General features: G+C 33.7%; 4 protein-coding genes across 4 annotated transcripts; 3 read left to right on the top strand and 1 right to left on the bottom strand.

The window, feature by feature from the left end:
- The first annotated feature begins 1100 nt into the window (after window positions 1-1100).
- On the top strand, window positions 1101-3587 carry LOC144568818 (LEAF RUST 10 DISEASE-RESISTANCE LOCUS RECEPTOR-LIKE PROTEIN KINASE-like 2.5). Its single transcript, XM_078319215.1, has 2 exons — window positions 1101-1382; window positions 2262-3587. The coding sequence occupies exons 1-2, from the start codon at window positions 1346-1348 to the stop codon at window positions 3371-3373; spliced, it is 1149 nt and encodes a 382-aa protein (XP_078175341.1). The 5' UTR covers window positions 1101-1345; the 3' UTR covers window positions 3374-3587.
- Window positions 3588-9604: 6017 nt separating this feature from the next.
- Window positions 9605-13323, top strand: LOC144568815 (LEAF RUST 10 DISEASE-RESISTANCE LOCUS RECEPTOR-LIKE PROTEIN KINASE-like 2.5). Its single transcript, XM_078319209.1, has 4 exons — window positions 9605-9674; window positions 10150-10340; window positions 11312-11350; window positions 11983-13323. Exons 1-4 carry the CDS (start codon window positions 9655-9657, stop codon window positions 13140-13142), a joined length of 1410 nt encoding a protein of 469 aa, XP_078175335.1. The 5' UTR covers window positions 9605-9654; the 3' UTR covers window positions 13143-13323.
- A 4290-nt stretch (window positions 13324-17613) lies between these two features.
- Window positions 17614-19005, bottom strand: LOC144568075 (uncharacterized). The gene has a single exon (XM_078318305.1). It carries the CDS (start codon window positions 19003-19005, stop codon window positions 17614-17616), a length of 1392 nt encoding a protein of 463 aa, XP_078174431.1.
- A 5201-nt stretch (window positions 19006-24206) lies between these two features.
- On the top strand, window positions 24207-25339 carry LOC144568812 (LEAF RUST 10 DISEASE-RESISTANCE LOCUS RECEPTOR-LIKE PROTEIN KINASE-like 2.1). Its single transcript, XM_078319206.1, has one exon. The coding sequence runs from the start codon at window positions 24333-24335 to the stop codon at window positions 25260-25262; it is 930 nt and encodes a 309-aa protein (XP_078175332.1). The 5' UTR covers window positions 24207-24332; the 3' UTR covers window positions 25263-25339.
- Window positions 25340-27162: the final 1823 nt, after the last annotated feature.

The raw sequence follows: 27162 nt of genomic DNA, 5'->3' as shown, positions 1-27162 counted from the left end.
ATCGCCAAAAATCGCCTTTGAAATCTCCTTAGTTAACGGGTCCGCTTACCTTAATGGGTCGTTCAACACATCATTTCATCGTTTGTGCAGTTATTATTGCATACCAGGTGCTCGATCATTTGTTTCTGAAAGAGCATATTAGCTAGACTCCAACATTTCCCCCCACCGTCCATTTTGTATTCAACCACCATGTTTCCTACCACTGTTGAGTTTTGAACACGGCCGTCTGTTGCTCTTTCTCTACCTCGACAATCCCTTTACGCACTTTATCACATGCTTACATAGGTGTTTGATGAAATGCCTGAAAGAGCCTGTTCTTGCTAGGCTTACGTCAACCAGTTTGGTGCTGCAAGACAAGAACTAAGTGATGTACTCCTGGACGGGCTTCACTTTCTATGGGGGCATATCAAAGGATTTGTCTATACTTGGCTTTCTTCATACATCTCTTCTCAGCTGCCATGACACACAAATGCAGTTCCACTATCATCATCACTGCATATTATGTAGTACTCTTGTTAGGTATCTAATTATGTTTCTCAATGAAGAGTGGAATCAAATATCCCTTCTTTTGAATATGAAAAGAAAATTAAACCAAAAAATTTCAAATAGTCAACTGATTTAGTGCTTCTAAAGGCCCGGTCATATTAAACTCAGTTACTCTCTTCTGATATAAACACTTCTTCATAAATCTTCTTTTTGGGGTATTCTAAAGCCTTATCTTATCTCTACTACATTAGCTTGTTTTTTTTTTCAGTCAATTAAAAAAAAAACACTTTCAAACTGAAAATGATGTTACAGAGCAATTTTCTTTTCAACAACCTTGTTGGAATAATTAAGGGGATGGTGATTTCCTGATGTTGAGAAGAGAAGATTTTGACCAAGTCTATTGTCATTTGTGCTTATGCCTATAATTTAAGTAAGCTATTGCTTGCCTTCTTTCCTACTTCCGTCTAACGCTGCCCATGTAATTGTGACTTTAAGGCCTTATTAAATCAATGTTAGATAGTCTTTGGCTCTTTTACTTTTCCAGAGAAATTCCATTTTTGAAGGTGGTCAACCGTTTCTCTGAAGGTTTCCATTTTCTTCTGGTTTGTAGCACATCTCTCACACTAATGTACTCTGGAAATTGCAGATTCCAGTACTAATCACTCTCCACTAATTGATCTCGATTGTGTTTATTATTATTTTAACTAGTTCTTCTTTAAGCTGCTTAGATACCTGCTTCTTTTTCCTCTTTTTGTTAATAAAGCAAGCCTGAGACTAATTTTACTCTTCAATTTTTCATGCTCATGTACTCATTATTCTATATTGACCTCTATTTTTGTTTCTTTGCGCTGCAGGGAAAATGGTCAGAGCAAAAAGACAAGATGTCATTATAATTTGTAAGATATTATTTAGCTTGCATCCTCTCTATTCATTCCATTTCATTAGCATGTAAGATATTATTCAGGCTCATGTGCTCAGTTAACCAGATATGGCTGCAAAATTTCTGGAAGAAACTTCATTTCATAATTCAGCAATATTAGGTTAAATTTACTTCTATGTCCCCGAGCTTCATCTTACAGTCCACTATAGAAAAGAAATGTCAAAGAAAAAAGAAGGAAGAAAGTAGCGTAATAGAAAATTAAAGTTTTTTTTTATTACCTGATTTGTACTGTTCTGAATTAATAAGGCCAGCGCTAATGCTTGCAAGTATCCATTATTCTCTTGCTACTCCTTTTCTTAATAACCTCTCAATCGTTGTTGAACCATGATAATTTTTCCATTTCTCAAGAATAGTTTCCTAATAATCTATTTGTTTTCCCTTGTTTCTTTCATTCCCCATGTTTGTCGAACCTATATTATCTGATATGAAACCTAAATTATTTGTTTAATGTGAAATTGATACTGGCAGTAGAACTTTTTAACTATAAATAATATATATCAGCTGTCAGACCAGTATCCTATCCATTATCTCTGTGTTGAGGTTCTAATGTAGAATATCCCAACATGCTCCCATTAAGATCCAGCTAAAAATATATTCTAACTTGGTAGTGGAAGTTAATTTTTTAATAAGAGAACTAGTGGAAGGTAATTTAAATTAATATATTATCTATTAGTGACTTCATTGTGTAATTTATTCTAAAGTGACCATCTTACTATTTATATTTCTCTTCTGTTTACACTAAATCTGTTAGTTTCTAAAATTAATTAAAAATATTTGCACTCTATAGTTTGTAATGTGTATACATACTGATTACTTGTATTTGTTCTTAATGTAGGTACAGCAGTAGTACCGTTAGCATTCATTGTAGCATGTCTTATTTTGATTTTAAAGCTTCAAAGTTTCAAAAAATGTGCCGAACGCATTTTATCAGGCAAAAACAGACCTCAAGGAAATATTGAAATGCTCTTAGAAAAATATGGATCATTTGCACCAAGAAGATACAAATATGCAGAGGTAAAGAAAATTACATGCTTGTTTCAAGATACACTAGGTAAAGGAGGTTTTGGCACCGTATACAGGGGAAGATTGCAGGATGGCCGTTTGGTTGCTGTCAAAATTTTGCACAAGTCTTCAAGTGATAGAGAGGAGATTTTGAATGAGATCCTGAGCATTGGCAGAACTTCTCATGTCAATGTTGTCAATCTAGTAGGCTTTTGCATTGAAGGCTCCAAGCATGCTCTAATTTATGAATACATGCCAAATGGATCACTAGACAATTATATATACTCTGAAAATCCAAAAGCAGTTCTTGGTTGGGAGAAGTTATATGAAATAGCAATTGGTATTGCAAGAGGTTTAGAGTATTTGCACCGAGGTTGTAATGCACGTATTGTGCATTTTGATATAAAGCCTCAGAACATTCTGTTAGATGAAGATTTCAACCCAAAAATTGCAGATTTTGGTTTGGCAAAATTGTGTCCACCAAAAGAAAGCATTCTTTCCATGGCTGAGATGAGGGGAACCACTGGATACATTGCTCCTGAAGTCTTCTCTCGAAGCTTTGGGGTTGTTTCAACAAAATCTGATGTATACAGCTATGGAATGGTGCTGTTGGAGATGGTAGGAGGAAGAAGGAATGCAAAACCAAGCGTTGAAAATCCAAGCCGAGAGTACTTTCCACATTGGCTTTATGATCGTCTTGTTGAAGGCAGTCCAATACAAGCTTGTGATGCATCAATCAAAACTGAAGAAATTGCAACGAAGATGGGCATAGTTGGTTTGTGGTGCACACAAACGTCTCCGGCCAATCGGCCCTCAATGAACAGAGTCATGGACATGCTGGAGAAAAGTTTGCACGATTTGAAAATGCCACCAAAACCTTACCTGTCTTCTCCCCCTCATTTCACCATATCATCAGATACTTGTCATACTCTAAGTTTGGCTTAAAGTGCAAGCATATAATGCGCCAAGGATTTATATATTTGTACCATCAACTATCAATTCGGAGTCTTATTCCGACTATTTATTTATTTGGGCTAACTCACTGTATATCACTGTACGGGTGACAGCTCATTTGTAGGAGAGTCAACAAAACCCTTTAACTGTTTATACGATATGTAACGTATTCGATGAAGTATGGATAAGAATATTTTCTCGTTAACTTCGTGGATATGAATATGGGTAAAAAAAATATTTCGTTAGCTTATCAGATAATGGCACAGGCCGTATCCGTTACCCTATATAGTTTAATTGATAAATATTATATTACTAGTATCGTACCCGTGCGTTGCAACGGAAACATATTATATAATGAAGAAGATCAAGAGCTTGATTTATAATTTGAATTTCAAACTTTGATGCAAGTAAAGAAATTTGATAAAAAAAAAAAAAGACAAATGACTTGTAGAAATATATACATCTCATAGGCAAAAGCCAAAATGACAAAAAAATATTAAAACCCCTCCTCAATATATGTTCTTTATATAATTAACAACTGAAACTAAGAACGAACATAAACATACTAATAAAAAAAGAATATTTTATCTTATCAAAATTAAAGAAATAAAATTGAAAAAAGATTCACCATAGTTAAAACTTTAAATTGAGTAATGTGTTAAATTTGGAGATATTAAATAATTTGATAAAATATCAAATACTGATAAAATATTTTTAAAAGATATCAACTTTTGCTATTCTTAAAAGTAAATTGATCATTTATCATAATTTTTAAATAAGAAAATAATGAAGGTCACGCTCTATTCAGCTCTCATCTAGTACAACGTTGAGGGCAAAAAGAGATTTTTGTTTATCATACCAGATATACCCCTGTGACCTATTCAATGATCTTCTTTTTATGTTAGATTATTGTGCGTAATCAAATGATTCAAATCACCGTCAACTAATTAAGGAAGGGGAGATATTTATGTAAAGGATGTATCATACATTTGAAAACTCTTTTATCCGGATTTAAAAAAAATAATAATTCTAATTAGTTAAAAAATAGCAGCACAAGTATGAAATTTCACATACTAAACTTGCAAAAATTTCGCCATCTTTATTTTTTATTTTACTAACATTTATTTTATCAAATGGATAAATATTAAATAATGTTTCGATCATGATTTATTGACCAATCTAATTAATGAAATACATTATCACATTACGAAAAGAAAGACATTTACACATATCCAATAACTACAAAATTTTCTCTCAACATGTTCTAAATTACATTTCACTTTCAAGAAAAAACATTGCAGTACTTAGAACTATTTTTTTTTTTTGGCTACTGAAATTATTTAACTTATTTGAGTAATTATATCCATATAGTATGATTATACATAGTAATTCAATTTGTTCTTATATTTTACATAATATGTAAAATTGTGTCAAAGCATTCTATACTGTAATAGAAAATTAATAAAATAAAGTTAAGATTGTCAATATAAAAAATTGTCAAATTTTTGTTGGTAAATTATGTATATATAGATGGATAATATAGCAACAAAATTTCTCTTTTCTTAATTGTGGTCTTTACGTAAATCAAGTAGTAGTCCATTTTTTATATTGCATTAAATGTTTCCATTGATAACAACATTTTCAATGTTAAATTAAACCGGACAACATTAATTAAAGATAAATTTGCTATAAACGAAGAATTATCATTTTAGAAAGTTACAATATGTGCCTTTAGAATAGCTAGAGAGGAGAAATAAGGAAATAAATAAATTGATTGTCTCTTCAATTTTAATTGTAACATACCGTGTGACAATATGTGTGGCGAGTATATTTCTAATTAAATTTAGACTTCTACACGTAAAAAAGATGCATTTAATCAAAAAAAGACAAATTATTTGATCGGAGGACCGAGATTAAATTCGAAGTTTCATCTTTCAATCGTAGCCGTTGGCGGATCGGACACCCAACGTGCTTAATAATAGAATGAAGATATATGATAATCTTTTATTTATAATGCACAACTATATAATTTTATATTATTATAATTAGATTGATTTAAATAATTTGTCATATAATAATTTGTTGTAGTAATGTATGACAAAATTGATTTATCTAATATTTTTTAAAACGCAGCCCGTGTCTCTCTCATTTAACATTACAGATGGACCTCAGATAAATAACCAATCAACGGAAGGGGCTTTCTCACACAACCGATAGTAGGTCCCGTAAAAGGCCTTTTGGTTTAGGTGCGGTGTGTTCAGTGCAGTGTTGTAAAAAACGTCCAGTTAAGCCGATTAGTTGTTGATGGTGACCAAATCGTCCTGGTTTTTTCTGATTAATTAACCGATTATTTCTAATTATTTTTTATTAATCGCTTGGCAGTACCTTGTCCATCCGACAACCACATATCGTTATTTACAACACTGGTTTAGTGTGAAACATTATCAATTCTTACTTTCATCCTGGGCACAGTTCATGAAAACCATTCATTGATTTATAGTTTGGTGCATGTGCTCCACACTTAAACGAATTGAAAAATCACCCTCTCTCAGAAATATCTATAAATCCGAGTGAAAATTCAAGAAAATGAGAAATGCCAAGGAAAGAAAGGGAAAGGTCAAATTGGGCGCCAAAATCAAATTCCTTATGTATGGAGAAAGGTAGAGATGAGGAGAACAGATTTGGAGCGTCAATTTAGATCTTGGTCATCAAAGAAGAGTAGAAAGCTGGTGGGTTCTTCGGAGTTGACTTGGTCAACTGATCAATTTCAAGGTGAAAGTTAAAACCGCATAAAGTGAAGTATCATGATCAAGGTTCTAAATAGCGATTATAGCGGCATAGCGGAGAGACAAAAAAAAAAGCTATTGCGAATAGCGTAGTTATAGCGGAAGCTATCACATATAGCGATTTTCCCTTTTCAAACTTTGTATTCTATATTTCTACTAATTATCAACATAATCAATATTATAAAATTGATGTAACAACTAAATGACAACTAATCTAAGTCTATATTTTTTATCAATTATGCAAATAAGAAGGAAAAAAAATCTAAAAAATAACATTATTTAATAGTTTATACTTCATGGTATTACAAAGAGCAATTAATTTTATAAGGTAAATGAAGTCAATATACATATTTAAACATTTTATAATTATAATAATAATCAAAATCAGCTTTCAATTGAAACGAACGATAATAATTTTACAAATGAATACTATAAAAAGAGTAATCAAAATGAAGAATTAGTATTTGAATATTTATCGATATAGAATGATAGAATAAATCACAAATAAAAATAGAAGCATATAGTTTGGTATAGTATACTTATCGTAGAAGACCATGTAGCATTAGAAATAAGAATAGAAGTATAGAAATCCATATAAATTGCAAAAAAAAAATCATGTAGCATAGCGGTAGTTATAGCGAGTCTCATATAGCGGTAATAGCGGTCAGCTATTATAGCTATAGCGGTCGTAGCTGAGTTAGCGCAATTTTATCTCATAGCTTAGCGTTTATGGTCCGGAAAAGCTATGGCGTAGCTATAGCGCCGCTATAGCTAGCTATTTAGAACCCTGATCATGATTAGTGGCGTAGTCAGGATTTGAGTTAAGAGTAAACAAAAATCGAGTTCGAGTTCAAATAAACTGACAGGTTCAGGTTCGAATTCGGGTTTAAGATAGAATTTTATGGATATTATTTTGTATGACCATAATTTATGAAATTTAAACAAGCAGCAAAAATAAAAGCCTCAAAATTTTAAAATTATAACTATCACAGACAAACTTTTTTGGATTTTGTCATTATACAGTCATGCTGGAACACATAGATATTGTTGGTTCCAAAAGCATCTGGGGGGAGGGGGTAAATAGGATCTTTTTTTTTTTAATTTAATCTAAATTAAATTAACTAGCATGTCTATAAGTTATTCTTGACGAAAATTTGAATAACTTGAATATAAACTAATAAGTATGAAAGTAAATAAAATAGTTTAGAGATACTTGACATGAGAGTTGTTTATGGAGTTCGGCACTAACATCTACGTCTCCGGAGCCCGTATGACCAAATGGAGGTCAAAATACAAATGGTGTGCAGGCTGTTGGATTTATTTCATTATAACAGTCGGAGCCGTTGTGTAATGGAAAAATTCATTTCCGAAGTCCATTTTTCTGCCAAAACTCCAATGGCTGACCGTTGTGGCACCATCACAACGCCTATGGCCCGTTACAACGGTCATCAACCATTGTGGAACTTCATCAATCTTCAAATAGGCGTATCTTGGCGCTCGAGTGTCCGATTTCAGCATATGACCACTTTTCGAAAAGCTTGTGAAGAGTAGATATTGATTTTGAAGTCTCAGCATTCATTGGAATAATGATGCAGTCAGTTATCTCAAGGACAAAGGAAACAATCTCAATAATCTTGTTGCAATTCTAAATCTTATGAACCTGTACATATCTCAACTCAAGGAAATTGTTAAATTCAATAAATATATGTTTTGAAAATCTAGTTAAACAGACAAGTATATTATGACACAATCCAACAGATATATGCACACTACCATGCATAGATGTATGTAACACTCTTATACGAGAGTAGCGCATATTTAATTATGAAAATTAGATTTACAAATGTAGTAAAAATAGAAAAGGTACAATTGGTAGACATATCATGGGTTTTGTGAAGAACAAATATCCCATCTCCAGAGGTGTAAGCTTTTTTCAACCCTTTCTTCTTCCCTATGAAGCGTTAGATAATTATGCTAGAAGAAAGCGCAAGTGTTATCCTTTAACTCTAAGGCAGAGGACTAGAAGAGAGGAATCAAGGGAAGAGGGGTGGCGTTTCTTCTTCTCTGTGCATTTCACATTTTTTTCTCCACGTTTCCATGTTTCCGGATCACCGATCGCCTGAGAATCGCCAGATTCGACAAGGGTTTATTCACACGTATCTTTTTGGACAAACGGGTTGAATTATGTTTAGCTGGTTTGGGTTTATAGTGAATCGGTTTTGAGTTGGAGTCAATTGGATCGGGTTTGAGTGAGGATTAGAGGATATAAACAAGGGTAGGCAAAGCTAATTTTAAGGATAGACAAAGTTAAAAATTTATTCTATTTCTATTCAAATTTTCAAATTTAGGAGTAGGCAACTGACTACCCCTGATGTACATTAGCTCTGTCACTCATCATGATGCTCATACGACCTTGCTTTACTACTCAATTGGACTCGAAAGTCGAGACAATGCCTATTAACGGGAACACAAAATGGCACCCGATCGACTTGAGTCAGGTCAAACCAGTCATGTAGAATAGAAGGGGTTTAAATTATTTTATATTTTTATTAGTATTTTATATCTATTTCTAACTGAAATTCTAATCCACTCGAGATAAGGAAAGTTTTCTAATAAATAGGATAAAATGAGGGGCCAGCAGACCCACCGAGTTGGTTTTCAATGCCAGCTCTTCTCCATGAAAAGGCAAAATAGGATTGTAATAAAGAAACTTCACTGTAGTCCCAAGTTCGTCCTCTTATCTTTCTCGGGAAATGCGCATCGGTTAACCAACCGTCCATCCGTGACCTCGGTTGTTCGATCCCAAAAGAGGCCACTCTATCTCTTTCTCGCTGCGGAGAGTACGCATTTCAAGGTACTTGACTAAACATACAATCCAGATTTACTCTCAGCCTGTACTTACTCGGGATAGTGCAAGGGTAATATTATTTGTGCTTTGAGATTCGTATCAAGCTAAAAAGAACAATTTTGAACCATCCGATTCAATTGTAATCAGTCTGGTAACCTGAGGGGATGTGAATTCCACTTCAAGGGTCAAGCACCACCAAAACCCAAAACGAGGCTGGGTTTTTTCTAGGTTGGGCCTATATATGGGCGAGCAGGTGTTAAAAACCCAGTAATATAATTTCTTCTATAACAAACTAAAGGCCACATGGACAATTTGATTATGACTAGTTTCTATCGTTTAATACGCGCATTAAGTCTTTTTGTATATCTTGAATTATTCAGCTACGACTGACGAATATCTTCCGAGCAACTGTTATAAATATTTTTGTCTTTTAATTAATATCCCAGTCAAGGTCAAATTCAATCCATGGAAAATTATTATGAAGTTTGCAACAATAACACGTCTGTGTCCCTATCTTCTCCAAAATTTAGAAATATCTATAACTTGAAATCTTTGTTGGTTCCATTTTCATCTTTAATGGCCGCTTTAGTACTGGCTTGTCTTTTTTTCATTTTCTTCCTTCCCTTCTTCTCCAACTCATGTACACCTACACTTCCATGTAATCCTTCTATTCAAGTTATGCCTCCTTTCTACTTCCAATCAGACATCATCATGGGTCTTAGTTGTCCAGGTTATTTCATAATTGGTTGTGACGATATTAAGCCATCTATTCTCTTATGGCGTTCTTTGTCATTACCATTAGAAAGCATCTCATATAACACCAATATCCTTAGGGTTCGAGATCCTTATCTTAGTAATACTTTGAAAAAATCTGGCTGTGGTCATCTTTATTTTAATTTTCCTAGTCCTGTCAATAACTTTACCAATGCGATGCATACTTTATTAAATACTAGCCTTACTTCTGTGAGATGTCACCCTCCCAGTCAGATACAATCCCCACCCAAGATATTTGGAAAGGACTACAACCTTAGCTACTCGCCGTCTCTTGATGATGATAAGCCTCCACAAAATTGTTTGAGGCCTAACAATTCCGTTGAGTCTTTTGAATACATTTTCTCATTCAAAACTGACAGCGGACAGCTTTCTCTGATATCTGCTAGTTATTCGAGTGATCTTGTAGCGCAGCCCGGTTGCTTTGCAAACTCGACAGAGATTTTCGATCGTGAAGATATTGGTAACTTTACAAACTTGACAGAGGTTTTTGATCGTAAAGATGGTAAATTCACAAACTCGGCAGAGGTTTCCGACAGTGGAGATGATAAAGGTTAGTACGTAGCTTGCAGATTTTTATCAATTTGTTATTTATATATGGACAGTTCCATTTTTTTTTAAACTAGTTGCAAAATACAGTACCATTTTTTTTGGGTAAAATTTCATTTTCCCTTTTTGGCATAATTAATGTTAATGGGTTCTTGACATAACAGCTCTAATTGGGATAAGATGCCGCAATTTGTATTCATAGGAAAAGCAAAAAAAAATATATATATATTAAAAATGAGAACGGTTGCAGGGAAATTTGAAAAACAAGAAGGCAGAATCGGCCCATGGCATCCCAACGGAACGTTGCCAAACTTCGGTTCTACAGAAAAAAGAAAAAAAAAAATTAACATGGGATGCCATGGGCTTATGGCGTCCAACTTTTTTTTAGTTTTGTTGGTTGGGATGGCTTATGGCGTCCCACTATAATATTTTTTTTTTAAGATTTGGAGAGGGATATGCAATGGCGTCCCACTATAATATATATATATATATATATATATATATTTTTTTTTTTCAGAGCTAAAGTTTGATATGCAATGGCTTCTGTAGTTATTAAAAACAAAGTTAATAGCAGAATAGACTGTTTGATATGAAGTAAATAACTAAATATCAAAGAAGAATTCATCCAAAAACAAATCTAGTTGTGATTTGCAGATTGTGACAAGAGAAGACTTTGACCAATAAATAGACTTTCTAAGCTCAGGAGTATTCACTAGAAAACTGTTTCCTTTTTATATATTTTTTTCTGCATGCGAAAATCTTATTCAATTGGGGCCAGATAACAAAAGTTTACCTTGTGAAGGTTAAAATCTTTAGCATCTTTTTTGCACGCGCTGCTATAACTGTGTTAAACCTTCTTTGTAAAGTCATTCGATACGAAGGAATGCTCTTGTAGTCTTGTTATATTACTGCTACTGTTAACTTCAAGGTTGTTAGTTATTCACAGATATTTGTATTATTTTTCTTATATTGCAGCAATGAAAGATGGTGACAATGGGATAGTTCTTATGATAGGCAAGTATCTCTCTTTGCATCATCTGTCATTAAATATCTTCTCCTTGATGCCAAATCTTTATGTATTATTTTTTTAAAACCTTTTGGAATACAACTTGGTATTTGTTCTGGCCTTCTTTTGTTGTCGATCAAGTTGAGTAATATAATTTGAGAAGGGCCATTGCTGCCTCCAATGCTGTTGATGGACCACGATCACTGCGATCACCTAATAATGGGTGGCACATGGTTATACAAATAACCCATTTGTTTGCTTAATTTGTTTAATTTGTGTTTTAAATTTATTTATGATCCATCTAAAAGAACTTGACCAAATATATTTTCTTTTTCCTGTTTAATCTGATTTAACTGTGAGGTGCTGAGCCGTAAGGTGGGTATCAATTATTGAGTGGCTGTTAATATTGTTACTAGCTGGTGGTATGGCAAATCACTAAATTGGCAGGGGTATTATCACTGAACTATCTTGGACAAATGAAGAAATTCACATGTTCTCTTGTATAAACCCATCTGAATTGGATTCAATTCCCCAATACCCCCTGAAAAAAACTTACTCTGTTAGTTTCTAAATATATTTAAAACATTTCCACTCGATAGAAGTTGTATACATTCTAATTACTTTTACTTTTTTAATGTAGGTTTCTCTACTGGATATATAGCATTCATCGTAGCATGCCTTATTTTGATTTTAAAGATTAAAGGTTGCAAAAGTTGTGCTGAATGCATTTTATGGAGCAAAGACAGATCTCAAGGAAATATTGAAATGCTCTTAGAAAAATATGGATCGTTTGCGCCAAAAAGATATCAATATGCAGAGGTAAAGAAAATTACATGTTCGTTTCAGGATACACTTGGTAAAGGAGGTTTTGGCACGGTATACAGAGGAAGACTGCAGGATGGCCGTTTGGTTGCTGTCAAAATTTTGCACAACTCTTCAAGTGATAGAGAGGAGCTTTTAAATGAGGTCCTGAGTATTGGCAGAACTTCTCATGTAAATGTTGTTTGTTTACTAGGCTTTTGCTTTGAAGGCTCCAAGCATGCTCTAATTTATGAATACATGCCAAATGGATCGCTGGACAATTATATATACTCTGAAAATCCAAAAGCAGTTCTTGGTTGGGAGAAGCTTTATGAAATAGCAATTGGTATTGCTAGAGGTTTAGAGTATTTACACCGAGGTTGCAATGCACGTATTGTGCATTTTGATATAAAGCCTCAGAACATTCTGTTAGACGAAGATTTCAATCCAAAAATTGCAGATTTTGGTTTGGCAAAATTATGCCCACCAAAAGAGAGCATTCTTCCAATGGCTGGGAGGAGGGGAACCGTTGGATACGTTGCTCCCGAAGTTTTCTCTAGGAGTTTTGGTGTTGTTTCAATGAAATCTGATGTATACAGCTATGGAATGATGGTGCTGGAGATGGTAGGAGGAAGAAGGAATGCAAAACCAAGTGCTGAAAACTCAAGCCAAGTGTATTTTCCACATTGGCTTTATGATTGTCTTGTTGAAGGAAGTTCACTACAAGCTTGTGATATATCAATCGAAACTGAAGAAATTGCAAAGAAGATGGGCATGGTTGGTTTGTGGTGCACACAAACATCGCCGGCTAATCGGCCCTCAATGAACAGAGTCGTGGAAATGCTGGAGAAAAATTTAGATGAGTTGGAAATGCCACCAAAACCTTACCTCTGTTCTCTGCCTCATTCCACAATATTATCAGATACTTCTCATACTCCCAAGTTTGGATTAAATTCAGAGTCTGATTCCGACTGTTTAGTTGGGGCTAACTCACTATGAGTATATGGGTGGCAACTCACTAGTATCTGTCACAGGTTTGATTAATTAGTCCCCAGGTTTGATTTATGTCATATTTTTACAAGGAGATTGGCATTAGATGGGCTGTCTCCTCAAATGACAAAAATAAGCATTCATTTTGATAGGCAGTCAATGTTATTTGTGTTAAAAATTTAAATTCCTGTTTATAATTGAAAATAATTATTTGTGTAAAAAATTTGAAATTCCCGCAATTTTAATATTCCAGATAATAATTTTTCTTCCACATTTCTCAGGCTCAGGCTCTCTCCCACCCTGTCCATCAGCGAGCTTGGCTGTGTGAGGGTGCGTGCCTTTGGATCCCAAAGCCTAACGGGTCTGCGTACGCAGTTCAAGCACTACAAAATATTCTCCAAATCGGGGCTGAGCCAATGGATTTAAACCCAGTAATATCAATTTCTCCAATACTTCCCACTGGAAAAGGCTGTCAACTATATGACCCAGATAACTCCGAAATTTTTAAATATACCATACCTTCAAAAAAAGATAAATCAAACAATCACGATTTCTAAAAATTTACAATTTTGACACGGCCGCATTCCCTGGATGCGGCCACCTTTTTGCGGGTCGCATTCCCTAGATGCGGCCATCCCCATTTTTTTTCGTTCAGATTGAACTGCTGCACAAGAAGGGGAAAAAAAAAAAAATGGGCTGCATCCCCTAGATACGGCCCGCAGAAAAGTGACTACATTTAGAGAGTGCGGCCGTGTCAAAATTCGAAATTTTCAGAAATCGTGCTTCTTTGATTTTTTTTTTTTTTTTTTAGTATGATATATTTAAAAATTTCGGCAGATAACTAAAGGCCACAATTAACCATGCCATGTAGTTATCTGTTCAACCACAAGATTTTATATTGAAGGTCAACGGGTGGGGTTTTTGTCCAAAGCCCTTTGGACAAAGGCATATACAAAGCTATTCCAAACCGTCTGATTTTTCTTAAAATTCATGCAGACCGTTTGAATTCAAGGAGTCACTTAAATTTATTAAGTTTAAATCATTTGCATGAATCTTAAAGCATAATGAACAGTTAAAGTTCAGCTTTGGACGAGAATTTGTCCAAAGCCCTTTGGACAAAACCCAATCCGGAAGGTCAACAATACCATCAATTGCAGGACAACCAATTATTGTCTGACAAAATAAATACATGCGACAAAACTAGTCTTTCATGGAAACAATTAATGCAAGAAGGTGTTTACTAGTCAACTGTCTTTTAAGCTCAAGGCTGGCTACCTCACTATTACCGTGTTTTTTTTCTCAGTCCTCGTATGTTTTTATTTTTATTTTTTTAAATTGCCTGTGGTTTCAATTGTCTTGGTATCGTTGCCCAAACTACATTAAAGTCTTTTCAGGACTTTTATTAAGGACTTAGAAGACTTTGAATATACCACTGTTTTTTTGAGACAGAAACGAGGGTCAAGCCCTCCTTTAATTGAATCAAAATATGAATATACCACTGTTCTTTTCAAATGGTTAATTTCATTTTTATTTTCCTCTTGTTATCTATAAAACTCTTTATCTATATGTGGTACAAAGTGTACAAAATGCTACTAACACGCCTTTTAATTAGTTAGAAGTAACATCTGAGGGGAAATGGGACGAACCATCCATTGCGCTCAAATCTTATGTGATGTACCGTCTCAGGAAAACTTAACTGGAGCCATTTGGCTTTTTTTCTGTTTAAGAAAAATATTTTAAAAGCAAAAGTAACCTTTTAAATAAACTTCAGTCAAAGGTCAGAAATAAACGTTTGGGTCATGTTTGGTTGAGGTCTAAACTATGAAATAAAGGATTTAGGTCTTTATTAAGCAGCTAAATGGGATTTAATTGAACTGGATTAAAATGACATAAGCCGATCATTAGACCGGTCTAAAATCTAAAAAATTAAGCTACCTGTCAAGGTAGTTTAACATTTAGTCCACACATGTGGTTTAACTTAAGGTTGGTTCAAATAGAATTAATAAAAAAATTACTAAATTATTTCAAATTATCTAATTAAGAGATTTTTAACTCATTAAATATATCTCTATAGTATACTTTTGTACCTAAAATTATTATAAAAAACATATTAATTTATTACATAATTGTAAAATTATGTTATTTTTTAAATTAATAAAAAAAATTGTCTACTTTTTTTTTTTTTTAATTTCTATTGTTGGTGTGTAATATTAACCAGGGAGATACTAACATGTAAAAAATCGAATTTTAACTTCATTTCTTTATATATATATTGAATCGCTTCATAATTTTATTTTATTTAGTTTGCAAATGTTTATAATTTTTTACCTCTAGCAACATAACAGGGGTTAGCTCTACTTCTTAAGCTATAAACTTTAACCAAACAAGAAATAGACTAAACTATAATTTAACTTTAGATCTTAACTATAAATAACTTAAGCCGGCCTAAGTTAGAATAACTAACTTAGCATGTGATAAGAATCATATTGGTTTAGTAAATTCTTTTCTCTTTATGGTTTCTAAAAACATTCTTCTGTCGAGGGCCCAAGGGGACCGGGCCAAGCCAATGTAAATAACAAGAGGCTAGACAGCAAAGTCTTATGTTGCATTAAAAAAGTTAATAGCCCAGCCGATCTATTTTATTTGTAGCATTATTAAAAAATAATAGTGAAAAATGAAGTTTAGGTTATACTTCTAATTTGCCACATAAAATATGTGGAATTTCGTTACTTCACTCAATTCATAGATATATTTCTGATTTTTTACTGAAAAAGTAACATATCACAATTTCTTTATCTAATTAGAGATTGCAAGTAATCATGCTTCTTTTGCCTTGGTACTTTTGATCTTCACTGAAAAAGTAACATATCACATTTTTTTCATTTTAGGACGAGGGCATCTATACATAAGAACCAAACAAATATCTAAACATTAATAGATATACTAATTAATAAGGTCTAGCAGTGAATGTAAGAGTTGTAGGAAACTAAACTCGTTCAAGTATATGATAATATTGCTAGGAGTTTAGTTTTCTCCAATATCTTATCTTCACTAAGCTGGATAGAATTCAAATGTCTATTTACTTTATTTTTGTATGCAAGGTTGGAGTTTTGAAGTTAAGAATTAGATAAAATCAAATCATTGTATTTGGAGAATAATGGTTTGATTTTCTCTGATATGTTATTTTCAATTGCTCAATTGTTCCACGCTCTTCATATTGGCGAATGCCAGCACAATTATTTGGCACCATCAGAAAAGATAAGTGGTGATCGTTTATGAAGTAAAATCCGTTAAGCAGATCTAAAGCAACAAAATATAATCAGCTATTATGCAGCCAACTCTCAACTTCTAGGGAGGTGTCATTGATCAAATACAAAACCGGTTTACGTTTGTTCGAGAAGAGCCGCATGTTTCTTTCTCTCCAAAGTGCCCACAACTCAGCTGCTCATACCACATGCCAAATCAGTTTCCGTCTTTTCTAGAGTCCCGTTTCAGTATGCACCCATAGATGCTCTATGTTCTCCCCACCTCGATAAGTGACCCCATATTGCACCATTAGAGACCCAATTTTCCCTACTCTCTTTTATAACAAGCATAGAATTGTGTTTGTTATATTTATCCCATCTCCTATCAGAGAGAATATATAGTCGTTTTCTTATCACCTCGTCCCATAAAAGGACCTTGCTAAATTTGTTTTAAATAAATCCAAACGGTCTTATTAGAAATCAACATTAGTTTATTATATGCAGTGCATGTCCGGTAAAATGTTATCAATACTTTTATTTTTTTATATTTAAAGAACTCTCTTAGCCAATGCTATTAGAACAAAGAAGAAAAATACTATAGGATCACTGACCTTCCTCCAAAAATACAACAACACACATATGGCTTACCAAATAGAAATCGTGTAAATTAATTTATTAATATAAGAAATCACAAATATTATATCCGTGAGTGCAAACATCCAATATTTTGTATGTGGTTATGGGGTGTGTGTGCGTGTCTGTGTATAAAGATGTTTTGAGTATCAGCATGCCTTGGTAGCGGTGTGGTTTCCTTGTTCATTATCTTCATTGATTTGGCCCGACCTATGATTGCGAGTGGTGTTGTCTTTTTTGCGAGACGTCTCTCAGTTGAATTCAGTATACAACAGTTTCGCTTTGACACATTATCTCTGCTTCTCATCTTCCCTACTAGTTAACCCAAAACTGCACTATCAAACAAGTGAATGTATTACACCTACGACCTATGCATCTCAAATTAAAATCTCAACATCACAGATCGCATCTCACTAACTTGAAAGATAATTTATTGCCTGTACATCCAATTTCATCTTATTTATACCAATTAGATGGTGACTAACTTATAAAACGTCAATTCTAGATGCACCCAATAGAAGATAGAAGTCAATTTTTCTATTTATAAATAAATGAGAAGTCAATTATACAAGGCAATTGCATTCTTCAGAGCTGTACCATCTTTAAGCTCCATCACTGCTAATCTTTGTTATGCTAGAAATCAATTGTTGGCCAATAACCTCCTCCAACTTTCTAAGAAATTGATTCCCACTCTCTCCGGGAAGAGTTTGAACCTCTGATCTTGTAGCAACAATTACAAAATTGTCATTATCCTCAACATCTATTTTGTACAGCTCTACAAACACGTCACTAAGGACACCAACCAAGTGCCTATAAAAGGATCCACTGTCTAAAGGAGGAATCACATTCATTACTAAAACACCGTTCTTACATAGGATTGATTTCACAGCTAGAAGAATATCTTTCTCAATAAATTCCAATGGAGGTGCACTCACCCCGCTAATCACATCTCCAGAGTCCAAATCAACCATAATTGCATCATAAATTGAAGGAGGTTCCTCCAGGCTTGTGTTGCCGCTACCTTTCTCTTGTGCATATCTTTTGATTGTTTTAATACCATCACCAATGTTGATATGAAGGAACTCATCTCCAACCAATCCAAAATACTTTTTAGCTACTTCTAGCATAAATGAATCAGTATCCAGTCCATGTACATCAAATCCCAACCGGGTCCTCAAGCACATTAGAAAAGCACCACCACCGACTCCAACACATAGACAACTCGGCATGATCTCACACGCAACTTTCTCGTCTGCTACATTGGTAATTAGAGAGAGACCAGCAACCATTGGTGCGAGATAAGGCTGCACCAATGACCCGAGCTCGACCTGAAATGACCTGGATTTCAACACTGCCAACAAATCAGAAGTAGAACAAGAAGAAACAACCAAATCAGGTATCAGGCGAACTTGGGTCTGAATTAAATAAGGCATCCTCTTGAATCGAAGCCTTCGGCGAATCTCACAGGAATTAAACTGTTGAATAACAACATCCTCTATAATCATCTCTCCAACAGAAGGTCCTTCAAGCACCTCCACAGGCAATATGTGGAGAGCATCATCCTCAAATGAGAGAAATGGCACTTGAGGTATGTAGCCATGATCAAATGCCGATTTGGGGGAAAGAGCAAGTAGAAGAGGAACGAGAGAATCCTGAATTAAATCAGGATCCTTATCGGGTAGGGGACTTAAGCGGGTATATGTTTTGGGAAAGGAGCAAGGGAGGGAACCAATAAGGACAAGACGGTAGAATGGAGGGGAGGATGAGGAGAGGAGCAACTGGAGGTGTCCGGCCTCGGTGGAGAAAATCCAGTCGTGCTCACGGCCAGGTGGGACCAGCATGACAGCGATCTGAGACTGGGGAGGGGAGACGGGTGAATCGAGCACAGCGATGCGAAGCGGATCAGAGTAGTGATTTGGCGGGTTTGGGTTTGGGAAGGTGAAGCACTGGAAGCGGCAAGGAGAGAGTTCCGAGAAGTCCATGCTAGCCTCCATCGCCTCAAAACTAAACTATCATAAGTTCAAGGAGGGTTCCAGTGCACCAAAAGTTGCAATTTGTTGGGTGTATTAGAACCCTCCTGCATTAGTTCATAACTTGAAATTAATCTTACTGTACCTTTCATGAAAACTTGTTGTGGTGGGCCTATGGGCCGGTCAGGTAATAAGAAACCTAGTAATATCATTTTCTCCAACACTTACCACTGGAAAAGGCTCTCTACTGAATGACCCAGATGGGCCCAAGATACAGAATAGATCTCCATTCTTATATTATGTACGTAGTTGTCCTGATCCGTCAACGATTGAGATTGAAAGATGAATTTTCGAATTGAATATTAACCCTCCAATCACATAATCTGTCTTCTTTTGATTAAATACATCTATTTTATGTGTGGAAGTTTAAATTTAGTTAAAAACATGCTCGCCACACAGACTGCTACATGGTTTATCACATTAAAATTGAATAAATCCTTAGCAATTCATTTCCTTATTTCTCCTTACAATTAAATTATTTCTATTCTTGCAATTAAATTATTTTCTTATTTCTCCATTTCATCCGTTTCATTTCCTTGCCATCTATAAAAACTAATTAATTTGCATATGCCACATTTTTTGTTAACTCTCAATGAAGATTTTTACAATAATCAATTGTCATTAATATGTGTAGACTAACTTATATAGAAAGTTTTCTAAATATCGAAAAATTAGCTCACATAATGAACAAAGATAGAAAAATACAATCCAATGTCTTTTATGAAATAATTAATAATAAATGAAACAATTTATCTAGAGAATAATCATTATAATGAATATAAAAAAATTAATAATAAGAATATCAGAAGGTATTCTTTATGGCCCTGTTCGGCAGAAGAGTGAAGATTACTGTTCACGTGGGAAAAAAAATTCACTCAATTCAAAACTTTTGATTCTTATTCCTCTAAGGCACGCCGAACAGGGCCATATGAAGTTATCCAGGGGAGAGTTTCAATATAATAAATTTAATGTGCAATTTGGGTTATAAATTTTCAAATATAAACAAAAAAATATATTTTGCTACAAAATGTTGTAGCATTATAGAGAATTTTTTATTTTTAGAAATTATTATTAAATAATATAAGAATATAGATTTAGCATGTGAACTTTTTTATGGCTTAGAAGGCGCTGAGTAGGTAACTCGGATTTCAATTTTGGAATTGAGTTTGTAGTCTGGGTCCAAAGTTTAAGTCCGAACCACTAATTTGACTTCAAAGTTTTAATCTGAACTACTAACTTGATTCGAAAATTTTAATTGAAACCACTAACTCAGAGCCTTCTAGACCATTGAAAATCCAACGTATTCAATCTATTTTCCTAAATTATTTAATAATAATTTTTTAAATTGAAAAATTCTCTGACAAAATTTTTGTGCTATAAAATGTTCAAAGTTTACCTTTTCATTTATATTTGAAAATTTATAACTCAAATTGCACATAAAATTTATTGTATTGGAACTCTTTTCAATATAACTTACCCTTTTTGCATAAAAAAAATCTTGTGGTAATTTGTTATAAATTTATTTTACTTGTGGTATTATAATATAAGAATGGAGATTTCATAAAGACAAACTGGATTTTTTTTTCTATTTTTGTTGACCATGTGAGTCAATTTTTCTATGCTTAGAAATATTATGACGGATCAAGTATTTAATTATTGTGAAAACCATCATTGAGAGGTCCAAAATGTGGTAGATCAAGATTGGTTAGTTTTCATAGATGGTAGGAACGTTCTGCACACAGGTGGACAGAGGATTTGATTCCTTCATTTCTCCTCTTCTCCTATAGTTTCAACAATGAAAATGAAAACAATTATATCTTTTCGTATTTTGTTTAAGGTTATTGTATTTTTGTGAATAAATGAATAGCAGATTTTGTGCTGACAAAAGCAATAAATCTTTTTGATTTGAAGAGAAAATGAAGAACATCTAAAACTTTCGTGTAGAGAAATTTCTAATATTAAAATAATTTTCATCAAGAATATATATGTAAAGAAAATCCTTATTTGAATCATTTAATTATATCTTTTTCAAATGTGTTTCTTAACACATCATCTCCTTAAATCGTTTAATGCACTGTCTGACTTCTGGAGAAAATTAGATATTAAATAACAATGTTATTTCAAAAAAAAATTCATGTTATATTTGATTCTTTTTTTCATTTGTTATTATTTCTTTTATTGTTATTTATTATTTGGATTTCCATTTTTTTCAATTTGTCTATTATTTTCATTTAAATATTTTTTTTATTTTGTATGAATGTCAAATAAAAAAGTCTCTTCATATTATATTCAATCTTATAATATGTAACCGTTGTAACGCACGGGCACGATACTAGTAAATAAATAAAGGACATTAGGACACACAATCACTTCACAAATCACAACTGATATCTTGTTAGTTGTTATCGATCCAATCATCCAACACTTGAAAATTAATTTCATTCATCAAGCTGTTAAACATATATATTCTCCTTTCTAGCACCCTCTCATGAACAATTTGATTATGACTAGTTTTTATCGTTTAGTACGAGCATCAGGTCCTTTTTAGTATATTGAATTATTCAGCTACGACTGACGAATATCTTTGGAGCACTTATAAAATATCTTCCCTGCTTATCTTTCTGAGTTTACTTCACAGTCAATGGTAGGATGGAGGTGATGTAAAGATAGAATAATTAGTCGTAAAGACTTGTACTTGACTACAAGAGAAAACCTTGACTAAGTCAATTATCTTTTAAGCCCAAAGAAAAATTATATTTACAACCACATGCAATTTTTCACCAGCAAACCATACTAAAGTCGCGGGAAAAAGATTATAGCTTACCTTTTTCTAACATTTATGCCAAAGTTACCTACCAGTCTACAAGTTATTCTATCTTTGGAAAATATTCCCTTCTGAAATGAAATTGGGGGCCTTATGTTGTTGTTATTATTTTCTAATGAATTGTACCCTAGATTTCGGTCATGCATTGGGTACAGTAGTCAAGCACTCAATCTTTGGGTAGTGAAAGAGATGCATATAATTTAGAAACTAAACTACCTTCTTGGTGACATTTTTCATAATTGTAGGGCCTAATTGCTTATCTTTCAGTATCCCAGTCAAGGTCAGCTAATTCCCCAAAATGAAGTAAACTGTGTTATCGTCAATCCATTGAAAATTATAAGAGGTTGCAAGAATAGCATGTCTGTATCCATATCTTCTCCAAAGTTTAGAAATAGCAGCTATAACTTAATATCTCAGTTGGTTCCATCTTTAATGGCCACTTCAGTACTGGCTTGTCTTTTTTTCATTTTCTTCCTTCCCTGCTTCTCCAACTCATGTACAGATAAACTTCCATGTGATCAATCTATTGAAATTAAGTCTCCTTTCTATCTCCAATCAGATGTTACGAAGGATCCTAATTGTCAGGGTAATTTAACGATTGGATGTGGTATTAATGATGATAAGCCATTTCTCTCTTGGTTTTCCAAGTTATTACCATTGGAAAGCATCTCATATGACAAGAACACTATTACGGTTCAAGATCGTGATCTTAGTAGTTCCTTGAATAAATCTGGTTGTGGTAATCTTTATTTTAATTTTTCTACTCCTGTCAATCATGACTTTCACTTGATGCAAGAGCTATTGAATAGCCTTTCTTCTGTGAGATGTGACCCTCGTAAACCGATACAATCACCACCCAATATATTTGGAACGGATTACAACCTCAGCTACTCACCACAGCATTTTGATAAAGATGATAGGCTTCCACTGTATTGTTGGAGGCCGGATAATTACCTTGCTTCATTTGAGTACATTTTCTTATTCGAAAATGACAGCTCACAGCTTTCTCTTCTATCAGCTAGTTACTCAGGTGATCTTGTAGCAAGGTCCGATTGTTTTGTAAGCTCCACAGAGGTTTTCGATTCTATCAGAGGTTTTCCATATTTTATTAATTTATCCATTAATTTTCTTTCAATCTTTTTGTAAATTATGGACAGTTCCATTTTCTTTTTCCTTTCCCCTTTGTCATAATTAATGGGGTCTTGACATAACAGCTCTAATAGAGACAAGATCAAAGACTTTGACTGATTAGTTAAACTTTAAGCCTATGACTCTTCAAAATTATTACAATAATATATAGCTAACCTTTGGTTTTCTAATTTCCCTTTCAAAGTTTCCTGGTCTTACTTTCATGTGAAAAAATCCCAATTTTTTCCATACTTTTTCTTATAGTTAATTATTATGTTCCCTTCTAAAATCAAATCAGAAGCTTTTTCCTTGATGCCTAACTCAATGTTTAGCACAAGAATTGAATAACATTTTACTTCTAGTACTGATGTTCTTTATTGCTTCCATGACGTGCGGCTCTCTTAATTTGATAAAACCACCACCCAAAATTTTCAGAAAGGATTATAATATGAAATATTCGACAATTGGGATGATGATAGTAGTGTATTGACAGATGGTTCATATCATAATTCCTTTCGGTCCATTGAGTTGACATTGTCATTCAATTATGACATCGATTTATTTCCTAGATATCAGCTAATTATCAAATCATCTTTTACCAGAGCATGAAGGCGTTGCTAACAACACATTGGGACGCGCTTGTGATCAACAGTGTAAAGGTCAATAACTCTGCTAACATTCTATTTGGTTATTTTATTTCTCATTCTTTGCTAGTAAACTGTATTGTAATTTTTTAGTTATTGTGCTTCTAAATGTTATTCACTTTTTAGTCAGGTGAAAAGAAAGCAAGAAGTCTATCAAAATTGATGATTTGTGACATTTTTGCCTTTACCCATATTGCAGGGAAGAACTTTCGAAGAAGAATTATAATAGGCAAGTATCATTTCTCTTTTAGTTTTAGAATAAACTAAACATATGTCTACTTTTTACCATCTTTTACATGAAAGTATATAACCTTCAATACGACCCTTATGTTTTGCACCTATTTTTAGTACCCTGTAAGGGTCTGTATCTTCTTTTGAGGTGTTTGAATGATTGTCTTACTATTTATAATCTTGCTGCAAGGGATTGTTTTTGCCAGTTTAAATGACTGTCTTACTATTTATAATCTTTCTTCTGTTTGCAGTAATTTGTTAGTCTCTTAAAATAAATAAAAACATTTCCACTCTATAGTTTGTAATGTGTATACGTGCTGAATACTTGTATAGGTACAGCAGTAGGATCGTTAGCATTAGCATTCATTGTAGCATGCCTTATTTTGTTGGTAAAGCTTCGAAGTGGCAAAATTTGTGCCGAATGCATTTTATTGAGCAAACACAAACCTCAAGGAAATATTGAAATGCTCTTAGAAAAATATGGATCGTTTGCCCCCAAAAGGTACAAATATGCAGAGGTAAAGAAAATCACATCCTCGTTTCAAGATACACTAGGTAAAGGAGGTTTTGGCACCGTATACAAGGGAAGACTGCAGGATGGCCGTTTGGTTGCTGTCAAAATTTTACACAAGTCTTCAAGTGATAGAGATGAGCTTTTGAATGAGATCCTGAGCATTGGCAGAACTTCTCATGTCAATGTTGTCAGTCTAGTAGGTTTTTGCATTGAAGGCTCCAAGCGTGCTCTAATTTATGAATATATGCCAAATGGATCACTCAACAATTATATATACTCCGAAAATCCAAAAGCAGTTCTTGGTTGGGAGAAGCTTTATGAAATAGCAATTGGTATTGCAAGAGGCTTAGAGTATTTGCACCGAGGTTGCAATGCACGTATTGTGCATTTTGATATAAAGCCTCAGAACATTCTGTTAGACGAAGATTTCAATCCAAAAATTGCAGATTTTGGTTTGGCAAAATTGTGCCCACCAAAAGAGAGCATTCTTTCAATGGCTGAGATGAGGGGAACCATCGGATACATTGCTCCCGAAGTCTTCTCTAGGAGTTTCGGGGTTGTTTTAACGAAATCTGATGTATACAGCTATGGAATGATGGTGCTGGAGATGGTAGGAGGAAGAAGGAATGCAAAATCAAGTGCTGAAAACCCAAGCCAAGTGTACTTTCCACATTGGCTTTATGATTGTCTTGTTGAAGGCACTTCACTACAAGCTTGTGATGTATCAATCGAAACTGAAGAAATTGCAAAGAAGATAGGCATGGTTGGTTTGTGGTGCACACAAACGTCGCCGGCTAATCGGCCATCAATGAACAGAGTTGTGGAAATGCTGGAGAAAAGTTTAGGCGAGTTGGAAATGCCACCAAAACCTTACCTCTGATCTCTGCCTCATTGCACAATATTATCAGATACTTCTCATACTCCCAGGTTTGGATTAAATTCAGTGTCTGATTGCAACTGTTTAGTTGGAGCTCACTCACTACTGGTGTCTGTCACAAGTTTGATTTATGTCATATTTTTACAAGGAGAGTGACATTAGAGTCTGCTCAAGTGACAAAAATAGGCATTCAGTTTGATGGGTAGTCAATGTTATTTGTGTAAATTTTTTAAAATTTGTGTTTATACTTGGAAAGTTCACATTTTATGCTATATCTATATATATTTGGTATCTTTGTATTTGACATTGTTTTATATACGTATATTTCTGCATTGTTAGATTCTTCGAATTATGTAGATTGAATGTATGGTGTAGTCAAAATGAAAAGGTAAAAAAGCAAAGAACTGACATTAAGAAACCTTGCTCGGATGGGCCTTTGGGCCGTGCTGGTACTACGAAACCTGTTAGCTTCATTTTCTTCAGCATTTTCCTCTGGAAAAACTGTCTACTAAATGATCCAGATGGGCTTAAGAAAGAGAGTAGAAGATAACTAAGGCCACACAATTGCTTCACAACTGATATCATGTTAGTAGGAACTTAAATTAACTAAACCATGTAGTTATCTATTCAAGCAAGAGATTTTATTGTCAAGTCAGCCATACAGTCAATTGCAGGGTCCTTGTACTTTTTTTTCTTTTTGGGAAATAGCGGGTGGCTTCAATTGTCCAATATACCTGAAAGTCTTCTCAGGACTTTTTGTGGATTTCCAAAGTTTTTATTTTTACCATTCATAAAAAAAAAAATTTAACTAAAATTACGAAATTTGAGAAATTTCATTTTTGATATAGTTCAAGTTGCGGCCAAATTTTTTCTTTTGTTTTACCAAACTTGTTTGCTTTGACCGAAATGGAGGGTTTTGATTAGCCAAAATATTTGAGAAAAAATAAGAATCATGCTTTTATTTTATTATATTGAATGATTAATTACAAGCATACTATAGTTTGTAAAATGACAATTGAGCTTTTTAAATTAAAAAAAATGAGATAACAGATGAAAAAAAATTAAGGAATCAGAAATCAAAAAGAAATTTAAAGGGTCTTTCGTTGATACCGATAAAACCTAAAACCTTTCTCTTCATATTACAAAATACAAAATCAACAAAACGATCCTATCCGCTATTGTATACGATTGACTTGCATATTTGCGCAACATCTAAGAAAAACACAAGTTAGTGATCTTTATCAGGAGATTTGAAATAAGTTCAAAGCTTGTTGCCAAATGGTTAAAGTTAGTTTATTCCAATATTTTATTTTATTAATTTGTTTAGCTAAATTGTTGAAAAACAATATTTATTTTTAATTACTTTAAAAATATATTGTGTGGACTTGATGGCTAATATATTAAGGAGTTACGTATAATTGATGACTTATAATAAATATGACAAAATTATACAAATTTCATTGGTAGTGTATTTATGAAATTTTTTGCTATAATTTTGTTAGGGGAACACTATAGGCACACAATTAAAACTAAATATTCTCTACATATAAAGAAAGAGTTTTAGAGTTGTAGCAAGTATTGATGGAATGATAAAAATGCGCTGAATTTTGGTCTATGGATGGAGATGCCCGAACAATAATCTAATTATCAAGGTAAGGTTGCCACATTAAATTTGTTTTCTAAACTCACATTTCACAGAGAACTCATCATGTAATCATGCATCTTTTGCCTCAGTAATTTTGACATGCATCTTCACTTAAAAATAAACATCAACTAGTGAGAACCTTACCAATTAATAGCTAGACCTAGACCTTCACAGATATACTAATTAATAAAATCAGGCAGCGAACGTAAGAGTTGTAGGAAGTAGTGAAGTACTGATGGGATGGTAAAAACAATGTAG

The sequence above is a fragment of the Carex rostrata genome, chromosome 17 (genome assembly GCF_964058835.1).
Source record: "Carex rostrata chromosome 17, lpCarRost1.2, whole genome shotgun sequence".
NCBI classification, from domain to species: Eukaryota; Viridiplantae; Streptophyta; class Magnoliopsida; order Poales; family Cyperaceae; genus Carex; species Carex rostrata.
The sequence above is the reverse complement of the archived record's forward strand: the minus strand, read 5'-3'. Positions and strand labels throughout refer to the sequence as shown.